Source organism: Anguilla rostrata, chromosome 1 (genome assembly GCF_018555375.3).
Source record: "Anguilla rostrata isolate EN2019 chromosome 1, ASM1855537v3, whole genome shotgun sequence".
In the NCBI taxonomy this organism is placed as follows: Eukaryota; Metazoa; Chordata; class Actinopteri; order Anguilliformes; family Anguillidae; genus Anguilla; species Anguilla rostrata.
Window position 1 is genome coordinate 70,999,284 of NC_057933.1, and position 18,753 is coordinate 71,018,036.

The 18,753-nt window shown below is 40.5% G+C and overlaps 2 protein-coding genes across 9 annotated transcripts in view; both read left to right on the forward strand.

Moving 5' to 3' along the window:
- The window catches only part of LOC135240051 (uncharacterized), a 93,064-nt gene extending 74,549 nt beyond the window's left edge, over positions 1-18,515 (forward strand). The window contains exons 1-7 of one of the 8 annotated variants that reach the window (XM_064309270.1): positions 9,716-10,489; positions 10,800-10,826; positions 12,248-12,547; positions 12,700-12,735; positions 15,539-15,580; positions 17,236-17,580; positions 18,085-18,507. In XM_064309270.1, coding sequence (XP_064165340.1) covers positions 10,435-10,489; positions 10,800-10,826; positions 12,248-12,547; positions 12,700-12,735; positions 15,539-15,580; positions 17,236-17,580; positions 18,085-18,224 — 945 coding nt within the window. In that variant the 5' untranslated portion in view covers positions 9,716-10,434 and the 3' untranslated portion in view covers positions 18,225-18,507. Of the gene's footprint in view, positions 1-9,715; positions 10,490-10,528; positions 10,827-12,247; positions 12,548-12,699; positions 12,736-13,682; positions 15,581-17,235; positions 17,581-18,084 lie in introns of those variants that run through there. The other 7 variants (XM_064309289.1, XM_064309301.1, XM_064309312.1 and 4 more) reach the window with 7 other exon arrangements.
- On the forward strand, positions 31-5,060 carry LOC135240566 (semaphorin-4A-like). The gene is made up of 9 exons (XM_064310184.1): positions 31-595; positions 846-968; positions 1,445-1,572; positions 1,877-2,058; positions 2,479-2,623; positions 2,930-3,119; positions 3,571-3,686; positions 4,353-4,516; positions 4,900-5,060. The coding sequence occupies exons 1-9, from the start codon at positions 451-453 to the stop codon at positions 4,997-4,999; spliced, it is 1,293 nt and encodes a 430-aa protein (XP_064166254.1). The 5' UTR covers positions 31-450; the 3' UTR covers positions 5,000-5,060.
- Positions 18,516-18,753: the final 238 nt, after the last annotated feature.

The window sequence follows — 18,753 nt, forward strand, 5'->3', positions numbered from 1 at the left end:
ATTGACCCCAAACATAATAGGAGGTAAAAAAAACCCAATACATACGACATGTTCAGATCACCTTGTCAAAGAAAACATCTGCAACTTTATACAAGACAGATTCACATAAATGTAATTGTGTATGAGAAAAACAATCCAGTTTCAGCAATATCCATACAGTATGTACAGCGAGCAGCCACTGCCTCTAGTTTACAGAGATGGACTGTAATCCACCGCTGTAACTGGTAATGATTACATTTAATATTTAAGTGAGATACTGTAGCATTGACTGTAGCACTGTAGTGCTGTCGATGGCTTTTTTCCACTACAGTCCTGGGATCTTACAGGGACATAGAGAGAAGATACAGAAAGCACAATTCTGTCTCACTAATGTCCCCCCACCTGTAAGATACTAAAGGTTGATGCTGAGATCGAGGCTGGAGTTAGTTCCTATGTTCTCTCGGTTCCTGGATGGACCCTACTGCATCTCTCTGTCTTTGTCTCTTTCAGAACACCGAGGCTTTTGCCCTCCAGAGCAACTCCAAGCTGAGACCAGAGGACGGTCGGGGGCGCTGCCCTTTCGACCCGCACCAGAGGAACACAGCCATTGCTGTCGGTGAGATGCGGGTGGGACTGGGATGAAGGTGGAGCTGTGCCAAATTGTTCAGTGGCAACAAAACTGGGCGGTTTCTCAGTCCGTGCTGTGGGGAAAAGAGATATTACAGAGCTTGTTCAAAATACCCATTGTTTCCTGAGCATTGTTCTTGGGAATGCTCAATTATAAAATACACAGAAAATATTTATTATTAGATATGTATGCTGTGAATCTCTCACTTGTGTTTACTTTTGTTTTTACTGTGTTTTAGATGGAGAGCTGTACACAGGGACTATGGCCAACTTTCTGGGTGACCGACCAGTCATCTCACGTTTCCTGAGTGAAAGGAAGCAAAGAGACCTCAAATTAGATGACATACAGGGCTGGCTGACAGGTAAGAGCCTACAGGAGGACTTTCATGCAGACCCGTGTCTCTTTCTCTCTAATGAAAGAGACACGTCCACTCATCCAAATCTTACAAAATGTGCTCTGACCATAATTGTGGGTTTCTTATAGATTGAACAAAATGTGCACTCTAAAGATGAAATGAAGTGTCATGTGTAAGTAGTTCTTCTCTGGTTTGCAATGAAGTGTCAAGCATGCCAACATTATTATTAAATATTATTATTATTAAAAATGGATACCAGTTGACTGAAGTCATATACTCAGACTATGGCCAGTGTCTGTGGCATGTTTACACCTGAGAGTGCCAAAGTGCCAAAGAGTCCTGAAAATTTGCATGCCCCAAACTTGCGTTCACTTTATCTTCAGCTTTAAGACAGGAGTGAGTCTTGTTGTTGTTTTTCTATTGTCTTCTATTAATTGTATCATTTCACTCTGAGCCTCTTGTATCATTTCCCGTCTTGCCAGAGCCCACTTTCATCAGCTCCACCTTCATCCCCAGTGAGGACAAAGTCTATTACTTCTTTAGGGAGACGGGCATGGAGTACGATTTCATCAATGACTACACCGTCCCTCGTGTCGCCCAGGTCTGCAAGGTAAGCCACATCTCTCTTGGGCCTCTCAACCAGATGTATTACTCCCTGTTTTACTAACCTCTATGTCAGTGACAAAAGGCTATTGGACAACGGTTTATTACAGGTAATTACTGCACAAGCTGGAGTAAAGCAGCCATGAGAGTTATCCCCAAAGCCTGGTCTATTTAGTTCCCTTTAGTGTGAGAATGGGCAGCAACACCATTGATCTGGGGGAGGGTTGTATCATTCACCATTTCATCCAGTGTTGTTTTCACCCTCATTGCCAAATTTGTTTAAATTTTGGAATATTTTTGTTTTCTGGCAGAGTGATATGGGAGGGAAGCGTATCCTGCAAAAGTGCTGGACTACCTTTGCCAAGGCTCAGCTCCGCTGCCAGGCTGATACAGAGTTACCATTCAATATCATCCAGGATATGGTCACCCTCCCACCCCCAGAGGGCGCTCCTACTGATGACACACTATTTTACGGTGTCTTCAGCTCACAGTGGTGAGACACGTAAATAACTGTGCACTATAAATTGTGCAAAATACGAGGTTAAATGTTTTAACGAACAATCGCAATGGAATAGATTGTGAGTAGTTATGACTTTTATGTCTCTCAAAATCCATTCAGCATCTATGGCAAATAATACATGTGAGTACTTATTTTTAAAATCAGGATGTTCTTACTGCCTTTTTAACAAAACAAAAAAAAACTTCTTACTCGTACTTATCTTGCAAAGTGAAACAAAAGTGTGATCAACACTTCTTAATACATCACTTGTGGGTTGCAATGGAAATGGAGTGACAGTATTTACAATCCAACAGCATTTGTGAGAAGTGCTGAAGCATGGAGCTTTGCTTCACTAACTTGAAACAAACAAAGGCTTGTTTATGTGCTTTCTGTGCGTCTCTCTGCATTAACCAGGTCAGTGACTTCAGGGCAGTCAGCAGTGTGCAGGTTTCGACTTGGGGACGTAAAAAATGTGTTCGCTGGAAGCTACAAAACACTTAACCGGGGCACACTGCGATTTGATACTCTTCACAACGAGAAGGTGGCCAGTCCAGGGAAGGCAAGTGTCTGTGGTTCCCAAGAGAAGTGGAACTATGCGAGTTAAGAGACTTAAAGCACATAAGAATATCCAATGAAGGAAACAAAACAAGCCATTCAAACCATCTAGGCTTGGCTTTGTTGATTCCTTCTGGATCCCCTACTGCTAGAATAGAAATTTGATTGGCTTAATTCTTTGTTGGAAAAAAGGTCTGTATGTACAGTATATTAAGACAACCACATACATCAATCTTTAAACTGCTGTTTAGTGTTCATTTAGGGATTGCTGATGCTTAAATTTCTCCCTATTTCTGCTGTCTCTGCACAGTGTGGATTGCACAATGCCTCGGACACCAAGCTGCGGTTTGTGAAAGATAACTTCCTGGCAGAAGACAGTGTGCAGTCGGCGGACCGGGGCCTGGCGCTTGTGTCTCGCAGTCAGCTCTACAGCAGGATCCTGGCCCAGAGGACCCAAGCAGCCAGCGGAAAGAACTTCACAGTGCTCTTCCTGCTCACTGGTACGACATAGGGCTGAACATCCCCATCCACACAAACTACAGTAGATGTGACGCTAAGGTTGTCAGTTCCCATACTGTACCTGTGTGATTCATGTTGAGTGGGAGATGGGCTGGTAACAATACGTGCTTTACACAGCATTGTATGTTCTGTTTTTGTACCACAATATATTAATTACCTACAATAATGTGCAACACATTTCCTGAAATATAATTTCTGATGTTTACAACTGAAAAAACTTTTGCTAAAGAATCTTGTCCAACAAAATGTGATAATACAGAGTAAAGAAATCGAACAACTTTATCAACAGTTTCATGTCAATACTAACTGATTTCAGATTAAATCTGAAATCCCAGGTACCATTTTCATATTCAAAAATATTGTTATTTATGTTAATCTTCTGTTCCTGTGAAAAATTTTGCTTGATGGTCTTTGGTTATGCTTTTTTTCTAGAATCTGGCTTCCTTCACAAAACAGTGCTGTCAGACCAAGGTCCTCATATCATAGAGGAGATCCAGGTCTTCAAGCAGCCACAGTCTGTTAAAAATATCCTCCTCTCCCTTACCAAGGTACCCCTTTCTACTTTCCCTTCCTGTCCATCACATCCTATCCCTCTCTTCTATGCATTAAATCTTCACTAAATCTTCTAAAAACACTAAATCTTCCATCCATCCATCCATTATCTATATCCGCTTATCCTGGGCAGGGTCACGGGGGGTGCTGGAGCCTATCCCAGCGTGCATTGGGCGAGAGACAGGATTACACCCTGGACAGACCAGTCTATCACAGGGCAACACTGAAAAGAGTTTATATTCTCTTAGATAGTATTGAACAGTCTCCCAAGCATTGTTGGCGAGCAATAAGGATGAATGTACTGTAAAGGCCGGCATCATTCCACAACACAGTCATGTGATTACTGTCCATTGGACTCACATGACTATTCGTTGGTGGTCAGTGTCAGCAGTGATCTTTTCTGTGGGACACTTGGACTCAGAATTTTGACTTTTTATATTTATTTATATAAAAAAACGCCTTTTGCTCATAGAAACCTGACCCTGGGCTGGGAGGATGATTCTCTCCAAAAAAATATTTGAACCATCATACCTTATTTGCATAGTGAGGGCATCAATTGTCATCAACCTTTGTACAGTTCCTGATCTGCAGAAGGACAGTGTATGCTGAGCCAGTGTAGGTGGCCTGATCCTCAGCCCTGATGGATATTTCTGCTGTCACAGGGAGTGGTGTTCGTGGGTTCCTCCGAGGGTGTGTTCCAGATACCAGTTTCCAACTGCTCATTCTACACAACCTGTGCAGAGTGTGTGCTGGCCCGCAACCCCTTCTGTGGCTGGGACCCCAGTCGACAGGCCTGTGCGGAAGTGGCCAGCATCTCATCTAATGCGTGAGTACCTCTTTTTGTCTGGTGAGGAATGACCACCTGGATGGGATTAATGCCAAACAGTACAAAGAGGCTTCATGATAGAGCAGCACTGCAGACTGAGAATGTGGGACTTAAGGGGCAAAAGAATATATAGTGTATAACTGAAGGTCAGAATAAATATCCTACACTGTCATTTCTATATTTAGGTGTAGAACATACGGTATGTGAAGTAATGAAATTATGATCTGAAGATCTAAACCAAGGTTCAAGTTGTATTGCAACCCTGTATAGCATGAAAGAAAACAGGAAGCTGCTGTACAGTTATACAATCCTGTGGTGCAAACAGGGCCAGGGGGTGGTGATGTTCAAACACTGATGTTTCTCTGTTGGTGTGTTGCTTTCAGAGCCCAGGATGTGGAGCTGGGAAACGTGACGAAAGCGTGCGGCGTTTCACATTTTGGCAGATCTGCTGGTAGAACAGCCCTCCCAGGTTCTGATCACTGATTGCCTACACCACTGCAGTAGAGGTAGATTTAGAATTTACTGTATAACTGAGGCAAAGATATGAATAGGTCTAGATACTGAAACATCTTTACCCAGAGCAGTAGGATTACTGCTGCCGGAAGCCAGTTTTTTCAGCAAAATCAGAGGTCCATGAGTTAGTAAGTGTACTTATTTACATACCGGTATTTATAATGTCACATGTCCTTTTTTGATTGTTGGTTGTTTCTGGTAAATATAAAATTCAATACCAGAGTTTATTTATTAGATTAAACCATTAACACTAGAGGGGTATCCAAGCAAAATTTGCTCTCAGCATTGATCCACACTTCTAATGCGAGTGCTAGTTTATTAATTGTCTGTGTGGGGTGAGGTCAAGCGAGACTGCTCAAAGCGGTGGTCAGCATGAGTTACCACATCCGGCTCCATTAGCATTAGCTGCACAGCTGAGAGCACAGTGCGAGCAATGAGCTGGAGGCTGTACAGACATACAGTGTCCACCCCTACAGACAGAGGTGCATGAGGGGAACCAATATCGCTTCACTGTGACCGGGAGGGAGCTGATCCAGGGAACTGAGCTGCCTCCCTCTGAGTCTCAGTGTTATTTATACACAGAGGGGAGACAGCTGACTGAGACTCTTTCAGTCTGTGAACGGTTCGTCAGTAGGTCTGAGCTGCTCAGGGGAAGGGGTCAGTGCAGAAATCAAGATTTGAATGAGCTGCCAGTATATTGAGAACACAGGATACAATGTCAAGTTCCTATACAGTGAAGATTCTATGGTAATTGTGCTTCATATGTCAGTATTACGCTGTTACTTCTTCATAGACTCTTACTTCTCTTTTTCTATTTAAACTATCTTTCACTAATGAAACACTTCTAATGAAGACAGGAAGTACAAACATTGTGTGTGGTCCAGACTGTAATTGTCAGTACTGTTTGCTGATCTGTTCCTTTCCTTTTCTTTCCTTTCTCAGATTCAGCCAGGTTTCCGTGGCGACACATCCTCAGTGCGCTGGTCCTCTTGGCTGCTATTGGAATACTCATAGAATACTTCATCTCCCACACACCAACCACAGGTCTGTGCCTCAACAGTCCACCCATCATCAGCCAATAGAAATGTACTTTTTAATCAGACATCTTATTTGAATCATACAAAGAAAGTCTTTATGTAAAACTTGCATCAAATATTCATAAGCACAACATAACTACTGCATAAATGTTGATTAAAAAAACATAGTCATTCAATATGCTTTTACATATTGTGCAGTTACCACCCACATTATACATTATATTACCATTACATTCTGTTTTGGTTAAAAGTACAAATGTAATAATGTTGATATAGTGACTATGAATGTGTTACACAGCTATGAATAGTTTGTAAATGTCATGGTTCCGTATTTTCTGTTTCTGTTTTTCCTCTTTTGGCCGCCAGATGGCGGCACTTCAGTTTTGTGTTTCAGTTCGTTCTCGCTCCCTGTGTTAATTGTATTATTGGTTTTAATTATTCTAACATTGTTCCCACCTGTGTCTTGTTATCCCCTCCTTTTCTGGTTTGATTGTTCTTTGAGTTCACCTGTGTCTTGTTACCCTTGTCTATTTAAGTTCTTTGTTTCTTGACTCGGGTGCTGGTTCCTTTTGTTTCATGTGTGTTTCTGCCCGCCTGTGGTTTGACCTGCTTCTGTGCCTGTGCCTGTGCCTGTGCCTGTGCCTGTGCCTGTGCCTGTGCCTGTGCCTGTGCCTGTGCCTGTGCCTGTGCCTGTGTGTTCTGTTCTACGTGTTTTTGGACTTTCGGATTTTCTTCTATTTTTTTTTTGTGTAGTAAATGTCTTTGTTTAAACTTTCCTTTTAAGTTCCTGTGTTTTTTTTTTTTTTTTTCACTCCACGTCTGGGTCCTACCCTCCTGTATGTGACACTAACGCTCTTAAGGATTTTTTGACCAGTCCTGCCATTGATATTTGCTTATGGTGAAAAGTGGACAATATTGGCTATATGCAGGTGACAGGAGCTTTATTTCAATAAGTAACTTTGTAAAGCAATTATTTTCAATGGGAAGGTTCAAACTATTCCTTTTTTGTTTTGTTTTTTAATTGAGAGTTTTTAGTTTTTCTGCAGGGCCCAAAATAGTTTATTTTCATTACGTAATTCTGGTTGCTTAGATGAATCAAATTCATTTACTTCCAGTAGAGAACATTACAGGAGGAGAACATACTGTACATTTTTACCAAGTTCAGATACAGGTAACATTTACTGACATCCTGACTGATGCTGATTCATGATTGTGGGAGGGCTGGCAGCCCAGCAGGGCAGTACATATATGATCATGGTTCTGCCACAGGAGCCAGACTTTCAGTTGCCATGGTAGTGCCCATCTCATGCACAGGAGTGACTGCTCTGTTTGGTCAGGCATGTGTGCTCTGCCTATACCAGCTGTGTATGAAATGCACTGTTTTGCTGAAATTTAAGTTCAGCTGGTGGAATACAGAATGAAAGCAGAGACTGGCAGTACACACTTCAGGGAGACTGATAATGTGATTAGATGATGGCTGCATAGTCAGTACTGCTGATGTATGAAATTTCAGCAACTGAAGCCTTTTTATATGCTTAAGAATGTATCCATTGTTGGCTCTTATGGTAAATGTTGTATTGTTAAAAAAAAAAAAAAAAAAATCACTTTCTAAAATTGTGCTGCTGGTTTATCTTTGGATTTAATTCCTCCCTATGCAAGTGCATATATTAGTTGACTAATTTCATTTTCATGTGTTTTGTTTCATATGCTGCAGGCAGGAAGAGGAGAGGGAGTGAGAACACCGGACAGTTTGCGGAGACATTGTGCTGAGACATGAGAGCGATTAGCCTGTTTACCTCTACAAATATACAGTACGCATACACAATAAATAAAAATATACATAAAACCACACATAAATACAGAATGTATATTTATAAACAAACATAACACATACATAGTCACAAAATGACATACTGTTTTAACTTAAAATAAAGAGTGCTCTTAAATATTTACTACTGTAGTCTGTATTTCTGCAATGTCATTTCTAACTTGTTTTCATCCATTTAAAAATGTATGCTCTCAATTTCATATTTATTACAAGCACTGTTGTGAACTACCCAAGTTGGTTTGTTTAAAATAATATTGTTCTTATTTTGTTCTTTTGTCCATTATTTTTGTTTCTTGTATAGCATAAATTGAAAAAAAGACAAAGCTCGTCATAAAAAATACACACAATATTTGTTGGAAAAAGGGCTGCAAGTTTACTCATTTATTTATTTGATCTTGTGCGTCAAATCAGAACTCTGTGCTCTTTTGCAGTGAAGACACAGATAATCAAATTGGGAATGCAAGGGATTGTTTAGCAAGTCAGATGTAGGGGATCATTTGGTTGCCAGAGAACCAGTTTTTGGGGGATTTGAGCTGGACTCCAGGGTTATCACATCTACTCTTTTCAGTCTGGATGGTGACTTATTGTTTCATCTAAAGGATGGTAACCTCACCCAACACCATGAAACATTGAATTTATGTTAGGTCCCCACAGGACTACCAACACCTTTCCAGCAGACATTTCCATTTCCCTGGAGGCCCGCATGCAAGCCCTAAGTAAACCCACAACTGCTTAGCTTCAGCAGTTTGGCATGGGAAGGGTACAGGCAAATATGACTGCTGGCAAACATATGGCATATAATGTCTGATTTTGACATAAAGAAAAGGCATTAGCAGCAGTGATTTAAGCATCAAAATAATAGTGTGCCATTATTTTTTTACATTTTAATATGCTGGTGCTCTAATCCAGAGCAATGTAAAATAAGCACACACCCACACATACATTAACACATTCAGTGATGAACGCCAACAGGCACAAACTATAACTAGCCAAACTATACTCATGTGAAGCATGACAAGTTTCAAGTGCTGAAGCTCATCAACAACAAATAATCCACCTGATGAATTCTTGCAATGTAAATGTGTTAGCTAGCTGTCTTGCTATCCTCTGAGGCTACGAGTTGAAATTTTTCCATATACTAAAATGACAGATCATCTTTTTTTCCTCTTTCATTGTCAGTCAAAATCTCCACTACATTTGAATTCATTTATGGCGCAGACAGAGATACATGTTATGCATCTTGCACTACACTGCCATCTGCTGGTGGCGCCTGGCCCCACAGGCATTACATTACATTACATTACAGGCATTTAGCAGACGCTCTTATCCAGAGCGACGTACAACAAGTGCATTAGGTCAAGGTGCAGAGGTGCAAAAGAAACACACAAGAGTGAAGTAAAGATCGTAGTGCCAGAAGCGACCACATCGATCAGGACTCCAACCCTGTAGAGTAACCTGTTCAGCAAACAACAATCCTACCAAGTACAAACTAGCACTGGAATCACATTTGCCTAATCAGACAAAAACAATCCTGCCAAATAAACTAACGTAATCATATTATCCTAACTAGGTACATTGAGCTAAACTATAGGCTAGGGAGGGGTGGGGAGAGGTGCAGCCTGAAGAGATGAGTCTTTAGTCTGCGTTTGAAGGTAGTAAGATTCTCTGCTGTTCTGACCGCCACGGGGAGGTCATTCCACCAGCGGGTAGTTCTGGATGACGGAGGGATCCAGAGTGGGCTTTTTCAGCAGTGGGGTGATGTGGGCCAGCTTGAAGGAAGAGGTCAAGGTGCAGAGGCCCCTAATGAGAAGCTGTCAGTGGGCTTTGGCCTTACGGTTTCTCTTTCCATGGGGCTCCCGCCCCTTATCTCGCCCTGAGTTCAAAGATCGCTCCAGTCCTGTCCTTCTCTCCATGGTCATGGACTGTTTCAACCCTGTTCCTCCCTTGCCCTGGTCTTGCCGCTGTCTGGAGCTCCATATCCATCATCCGGCTCCTCTAAACTGCACTATTCTGAGCTATACCATTTGCTCTTCTATTATTCCTGTTAGCTTACATCTCAGCTGTAACCTGCTTAACCCAGTTTATTTGCTGTCTTTATGCCAGGCTGGCCAGTGGAGGATGTGCTCCCCCTCAATAGCAGGGTTCCTCTCGAGATTTCTTCTCATTGGGGAGTTTTTTTGCTGCCATTTGAGGTTTACTTACAATTACAATTTAGCAGACGCTCTTATCCAGAGTGACTTTCCTAGATCACATTACTACATACAATCCATATACATGGCTGGATATATTACTGAACCAATTTAGGCTCAGTACTTCGCTATAAGGTAAAATGGCAGAGCCCCAGCTGGGATTCAAACGCACAACCTTTTGAGTTACAAGCCTAGTTCCCCCTCCTAAAAGGTACATAAATAGCCTACAACCGAACATGGCTGTGGATTCTTGTCCCACCCCAAAATGTACTTCCGTATTCACACGATCAGTCTGAGACAAGTATCTGCTTTTCTTTCTTTTTGCTCACTGCTGTGTTCCTCCTCTTTGAAATGCGGTCCCAGTTCTACACCACTCTGCTGCTGGCCTTTGTCATCCAGCTGGACTGTGAGTGAAACAATTATTTCTCTCTTTTCTTGTTCCTCTTTCTCTTCCTGCGTTCTCTGTCTGTCACAGTGGCCAGCAGTGACAGATCTGCAGCAGTTATTTTCTTCTAGTTCTCTTTGTCTTTGTGACAATGTGTTTATTTCCAGTTTCTTTTCTTTTTCATCTAAACTAATCACATTTCTTTATGTAGATTTTTACAAATGTTCACATTTCAGGCTGATCATGGCATGTCAGAGAAAGTTAACAATATATATCTGGAGGACAGTTTTGATCAAACTTTAATTTGTTTCATTTGCCTTATGTTTGCCAGATTTCATACTGCACGCCGATGCTGAAGGTCAGTATAAAAGCCACAAATAGCGTTATCAAAATTTTAATCATATTACCCTTCTGGTATCTGCAGCCAAATTAGTGAGATGGTTCAATATGTTGTCCTAGTTATTAGGTCAAGCAAAGGGATTCTTTGGTGCTTTATGTTACTATGATCTGTGTGCAAAGCTAAATCATTAAATATATGCTGGTCCATTTAAGATCATAGGAGGATATATGACATATCCTCCTATGACCCGGCAATTCATTTCTGTTCCCTGCAGAGGATATGAGTCGCTGTTCTTAATCACACAAAGCATGTTTTCTCATGAGGTATTTAATTATTAATTATTTTAATATTTTAATTTCTATATTTTGCTTTGAGTCAATCCTGTCTTTAACATTTAACTGAAGCATGTACTGTATCGATGTTCTGATTTTGAATGGCTGTAGATAGACAGACAGAGAATACTGTAAGACAGAAGAAGGAGAAATAAGAATGTTTTATTGTTATCATCCTCTCAAATTTACAATTAGCGATGGTACACTACAATACATATTCTCATTCTATTGTATTTTAATTTTGGTGTGTATGTACGGTACCTTGCAGCAGACTAAAATGGGTATTTCTCAGGAAACTGCTGCATGCGGTCTGAAACCACTGATAGGGTTTTTGTACAAACTTTTCATCAACAGGACTTAGAGCTAAGGGTTCATCACATTCAAAGACTATTCATGATTTCACAAAAAAGCCTGACTGGGCCTCTTTCTACTTCAGACATTGACATTAATAGAAAACATTACATGTGGAAATGCAATAACTTCTTGAATGACAGATAACAGCATTTATCATCTTTAAATTATAGCTATTGTTTGAGTTTTAGTATGTACTGTAGTTAGTATTAATACATTAGCTTTACATAACAGTAATGTGTTCAATGACAGATAACAATTTGATTTAAATCTGTTTTTGTGGTAAAAGGTAGAGAAAGTGGGGAGCACTATAATTATGCAAATGCAGCATGTATTTTGATTTTTGACTGTTTTGACATTAAACATATTGCAAAGACAGGGAATTGTAGCTTGTTAAGCTTTAACTTTGACTGGATTTCTGTGGCAAAAGATTCTGTTTGCATGGTCTCAAGTTTTTGAAGAGGCTTCCCGCATTTCTGTTGGTTCTTTGTATATCAGTAAGAAAACATCTAACAGAAACAATTTGCAACTATACACTAAAGTTTTAAAATAGTATAAATACATAGTATATGTGTAATGAAATGGTAATAAAAGTAATATTTTACTTGTTGATATATGTATACCACTTTAGGCAGGGAGACACTGCTCTCTTAATACTGTAAATATTATTTGTTAAGGCCTGATATTAACACACCTTTTAGGATTTTATGCAGTTTAGTATTTCTGCTCTGTGACGTGTGTGTTCTCTTTTCATAGACCTAAAGAAACCAGAGATTTCTGTGCAGAACAGTGGTGGGGAGGTGGACCTGTCCTGTCAGACAAAGCTGGAACACCTCCCATCTGACACTAATGTCACCTGTAACCTGTACATTGGAGACTCATCTCAGCCATTCAGAAGTACATGGACCAAAAATCAAGTCTGTTTCTTTGTTGTGAAACGGGATGACCTGAAGCAGGGTCTGCAGTCTGTGGGGGCGACAGAAGTGAGCTGCGATTACTCTGTCCCCACAGACCCCCGCTCTCCTTCCCCACGCAGTGACAAAATAAAAATAGAAGGTGAGTAAATCTCTGTACTTACAGTTAGTAAAATACAGCCATAAGGTTAAAAGAACTGGTCTGTGTGTATTGAGAAGTTTGTCAGTCATTATTTGCCTTTTTTATGCAATGTTTCAAAATGTAAATCTCACTCTCACAACCTATTTCATTAGGACTCTCTCCAGGGACATCAACCTTTTCTGTAGCAGGTACATACGTTTATATTGTATATGTGCTTTCTATTTGAAGAATTTTACATGGGTTTGGATTAGAAGATTTCAGCATACATATCACATAGACTATTATTCCATATAATATGGAAAAAAAAGTTTTCTGTATTTGCTCTCCCAATTTGGATGGGTATTGATTTGTAGGGCAGTTTCATTGCTGCAAGTCTTCGGCTACATGCACAGCCTTGAACATGTACCACGCCCTTTTTAGTTGCACAGACAGGACACAATTATGTATGAGAGGTTTCACAATATCACAGCAGAAAGTTACTACACGTGGCCAGCCAACATTTCCACTGGAATGTGTGACTTACAGCACTTTCTGCACTCACAGTTCAAATAGTCATGTGACCTCCACACAGTCTCCGACTCCCAGCACAAACCGATAGTTTTACTGTGGGCAGTGCAGTCCTTGTTCCTTAAAAAATGGGGAAAAACAAATATTGTCAGTGAACTCCCTGAGTGATTCTCAGGGAATATGGAGGTATTGTGAATAAATTAATTATGTTCCAAAGTCTAAACAAAAGCAAACATCCTTAATACTCATGAAATATACATAGCCACCTAATCAACCATAAACCTTTTTTTGATGAACGTTTGTGAGAAACAATTTCCAATGCACTTATTTCAAATTGCAATAAGCTTTAACTTGATCTATAAGTTTATATGATGGCTTTGTTGGCCATTCAGCCAATAGCCCCAGCCAATAGGCAATTATTTCCTAAAGATATTCATTTTCAAAATATTTTCATCATTTTCCAGCTCAGTCAAAGTTTATGGCTTACAAATATTTCTCATTTTGTAAGCTCCAAATAAAATTTAGGTTCACTAATCAAGTACTTCTAGATGAGGTTGCTCTCTATACACACACTATACACACTTACTGTAATTACAGTAACAATAAAGCCTTTTTTTTTTCTCTGTAGATAAGAAGACAACCTTACCACCTCTTGTGATGACTAAAAAAAGTACGGATACTTCTGTTGGTCTGAACTTATAAGGTCTAATAGGTAACGGATCCTTAGAGTAGTTAGTTTGGGTTGTTACTAGTTTTTTTAGGTTGCCCTCTAACTAAACTCATCATTGAGCAGCTTGGTGGCACCTCCTAAGGCACTGTTAAGGCACTGCCCCGTCTTTGGATGGGTCCTTCTATCCGGAATTGAGTCTGGACTGTCCCTGTGCCGACTGTGGCTGGCAGCCACACAAGGTGATGCAAAATTGGGTCTAGCATTACCCAGGGATGGGGGGGTTTCTGGCAGCCTGAGTGATAGGCTAGTATTTGTCAATCTAGTACTGACAATTCCGCCACTCAGGTTGCACAACTTGTCTTCCTCTGACCCATGTCTGTGTGAGCCTGGCTTGCAAACTGCAGGTAAGGTGACATCACAGTTATGGAGGAGAGAGCATGTTAGTCTGCACTCTCCAAAATGTAGTGTTGTTGTGCTGAGCATTGCAGCGTGAGCGTAATTAGGCACTCCAAGCTGGGCAGAGAAAAAGAGGGAAAGCATGAAATAAAATACAAACGATGCCTTCACTGAAGTACAACTTCAAGTGCACAGCATTCAAATATAACTTGAGACAGAGAGCAATATGTAATACGTGTAGGTCAAGTTGACCAATACATCACTTACTTCCTGAAAGAAAGCATTTGGAGCCAATTTGTCATTATGAATTCAGGGGTTAGTTACATTTTATTCCATTGACATCAACTTAAATTTTAATTGTTAAAAGCTCCTGATTCTCCCCTACCACAGTTTTGTTCTCACGTCTGCTTCTGCTGTTACTTCTAATCCTTCATTTTTTAAAAATATCTTTCAAACACAAAATTACTTTCTAACTCGAAGTTCCTGTGGGATTTCATAAGATTTACTAATCAAATTGTTTCGATAGGATAGGTCAGTCAACAAATATCACAAACTTGATAAACCACATGCATTGTTTGTACTCTATGGTAGGCAGAGGAAAATGAAGAGAATTTGTAGGCCAGTTTCATTGCTGCAAGTCGGTTCAGGGCTAGCATGCACAGCCTCTGAATCCATGTAACCAGCAGCCACTTCTTTTAATCCACACAGACAGGACACAATTATTGTATGAGAGGTTTCACAATATCACAGCAGAAACGTTACTGCACATGTCCAGCCAACATTGTCCACTGGAATGTGTTACTTACAGCACTTTCTGCGCTCACAGTTCAAATAGTCAGGTGACCCCCACACAGTCTCCGAGACTCCCAGCACAAACCGATAGTTTTACTGTTGGCAGTGCAGTCCTTGTTCCTTAAAAAATGGGGAAAAAACAAATATTGTCAGTGAACTCCCTGAGTGATTCTCAGGGAATACGGAGGTATCGTGAATAAATTAATTATGTTCCAAAGTCTAAACAAAAGCAAACATCCTCTAATACTCATGAAATATACATAGCCACCTAATCACCATAGAACCTTTTTTGATGAAAGTTTGTGAGAAACAATTCCAATGCACTTATTTCAAATTAGCAATAAACTGGACCTGTGAGTTTATATGATGGTTTTTTTTGGCCATTCAGCCAACAGACCCTGCCAATAAGCAATTATTTCCTAAAGGTATTCATTTCCAAACTTTTTCATCATTTTCCAGCACAGTCAAAGTTTATGGCTTACAGATATTACTCATTTTTTAAGCTCCAAATAAAATTTAGGTTCACTAATCAAGTACATCTAGATGAGGTTACTGTCTATACACACACTATACACACTTATTGTAATTACAATAATAATAAAGCCTTTTTCTTTCTTTCTCTCTAGATAAGAAGACAACCTCACCACCTCCTGTGACGACTAAACAAAGTACTGAAACTTCTATTGGTCTGAACTTATAAGGTGTAATAGGTAACAGATCCTTAGAGTAGTTAGTTTGGGTTGTTACTAGTTTTTTTAGCTTGCCCTCAAACTTAACTCCTCATTGGGCAGCTTGGTGGCTCCTCCTAAGGCACTGTTAAGGCACTGCCCCATCTTTGGATGGGTCCCTCTATCCGGAATTGAGTCCGGACTGTCCCTGTGCCTGGCTGGCAGCCACACAAGGTGATGCAAAATTGGGTTTAGCATTACCCAGGGATGGGGCAGTTTCTGGCAGCCTGAGTGATAGTATTTGTCAATCTAGTACTGACAATTCTGCCACTCAGGTTGCACAACGTGTCGTCCTCTGACCCATGTCTGTGTGAGCCTGGCTTGCAAACTGCAGGTAAGAGGCAGCGACATCACAGCTTTGGAGGAGAGAGCATGTTAGTCTGAGCTTTCCAAAATGTAGTGTTGTTGTGCTGAGCATTGCAGCATGAGCGTAATTAGGCACTCCAAGCTGGGCAGAGAAAAAGAGGGAAAGCATAAAATAAAATACAAATGATGCCTTCACTGAAGTACAACATCAAGTGCACAGCATTCAAATATAACTTGAGACAGAGAGCAATATGTAATATGTGTAGGTCAAGTTGACCAATACATCACTTACTTCGTGAAAGAAAGACAAGACATTTGGAGCCAATTTGGCATTATGAATTCAGGGGTTAGTGACATTTTATTCCAAACTGATATCAATTTAAATTTTAATTGTTTAAAGCTCCTGATGCTCCCCTACCAGAGTTTTGTTCTCACGTCTGCTTCTGACTGCTACTTCTAACCCTTCACTTTCAAAAAATATCTTTCCAACACAAAATTACTTTCTAACACGAAGTTCCTGTGGGATTTCATAAGAGTTACTAATCAAATTGTTTCGATAGGATGTACCTTCGCTGATTTCTTTATTTTCTTTAAGATTTTATTTCATGTTTGTTCAAACATTAGATCAAATGACTATTTGCACCATTACTTATATTATTTATCTATATTCTTAAGCATAACGAGTAATTTGTTAAACAAGCGATGTACAGTGCAGTCCGTAAGTATTTTAAGAGTGACATAATTTTTGTTGTTCTGGCTCTGTACTCCAGCACATTGGATTTGAAATAAACAATGAATATGAGGTTAAAGTCCAGACTGTCAACTTTTATTTAAGGATATTTGCATCATTTTGTACGCATAGTCCCCCCATTTTAGTGGGGCAAACGCAATTGGCTGCTCAGCTGTTTCTTGTCCATCTGCGTGTTGTAGCATCATTAGATCTTGCACAAGAACCCAAAGGGCTAGACTTGATTCCAGGTGTGATATATGCCAAGGCACAATGTGCACCAACACAGAGCAAAACAACAAAAAAAGGATCAGAGTCGCAATATTTTGCATTAACTATATATTGCAGCAGACCTAAATGCGGTTTGTGTTGCATGCGATCTGAAACCAAGAGTCTCATGAAATAGCAATTTTGTGATGACTTTATTTTAACGCAACTTAGAACTACAAGTTCATAGCATCCAAAGACCATTCATGCACTGTAGTAGAGAGAGCAACAGATTCAACAGTGTAGTCCACTTCATTTCATTTAAACTATATGAAGACATTTTGTTTCTCTGCAGGTGGGAAAGTAACGTCACAACCTCCACAGACCCCTGCTCAGCAGACTGCAGAACTGCCCACAGAACCACGCACAGAACCGCCCACAGTACCACCCATAGAACCGCCCACAGAACCACGCACAGTACCGACCACAGAACTGCGCACGGTACCGACCACAGCACCACCCATAGAACCGCCCACAGTACCACCCATAGAACCGCCCACAGAACCGCCCACAGAACCACGCACGGTACCGCCCACAGAACCGCGCATGGTACCGCCCACAGAACCACGCACGGTATCGACCACAGAACCGGGAACGGTATCGACCACAGAACCACGTACGCTACCGACCACAGAACCAAGTAAGGAATCGTAAGGAGGGTGTACAGACACAAAGGACACACCCCTCAGGACAGGGGTGCATGAGGGGAACCGATATCGCTTCACTGTGACCAGGAGGGAGCTGATCCAGGGAACTGATCTGCCTCCCTCTGAGTCTCAGTGTTATTTCTACACAGAGGGGAGACAGCTGACTGAGACCCTTTCAGTCTGTCACTAGGTCTGAGCTGCTCAGGGGGAGTCACAGTACAGAAACCAACATTAAAATGAGCTGCCAGTATATTGTGAACATAGGATACAATGTCAAGCTCCCATACAGTAAAAATGCTATGGTAACTGTGCTTCATTTGTCAATATTACTCTGTTACTTCTTCATAGACTCTTACTTCTCTTGTTCTATTTAAACTATCTTTCACTAATGAAACACATTTAATGAAGACAGAAAGTACAAATTTTGTGTGTGGTCCAGATTGTAATTGTCAGTATTGTTTGCTGATCTGTTCCTTTCCTTTTCTTTCCTTTCTCAGATTCAGCCAGGTTTCTGTGGCGACACATCCTCAGTGCTCTGGTCCTCTTGGCTGCTATTGGAATACTCATAGAATACTTCATCTCCCACACACCAACCACAGGTCTGTGCCTCAACTGTCCACCCATCATCAGCCAATAGAAATGTACTTTTTAATCAGACATCTAATTTGAATCATACAAAGAAAGTCTTTATGTAAAACCTGCATCAAATATTCATAAGCACAACATAACTACTGCATAAATGTTGATTAAAAAAACATAGTCATTCAATATGCTTTTATATATTGTGCAGTTACCACCCACATTATACATTAAATTACCATTACATTCTGTTTTGGTTAAAAGTACGAATGTAATAATGTTGATATAGTGACTATGAATGTGTTACACAGCAATGAAAAGTTTGTAAATGTCATGGTTCTGTATTTTCTGTTTCTGTTTTTCCCCTTTTGGCCGCCAGATGGCAGTTTTGTGTTTCAGTTCGTTCTCGTTCTTCGTTCCCTGTGTTAATTGTATTATTGGTTTTAATTATTCTAACATTGTTCCCACCTGTGTCTTGTTATCCCCTCCTTTTCTGGTTTGATTGTTCTTTGAGTTCACCTGTGTCTTGTTAACTTTGTCTATTTAAGTTCTTCGTTTCTTGAATCGGGTGCTGGTTCTTTTGTTTC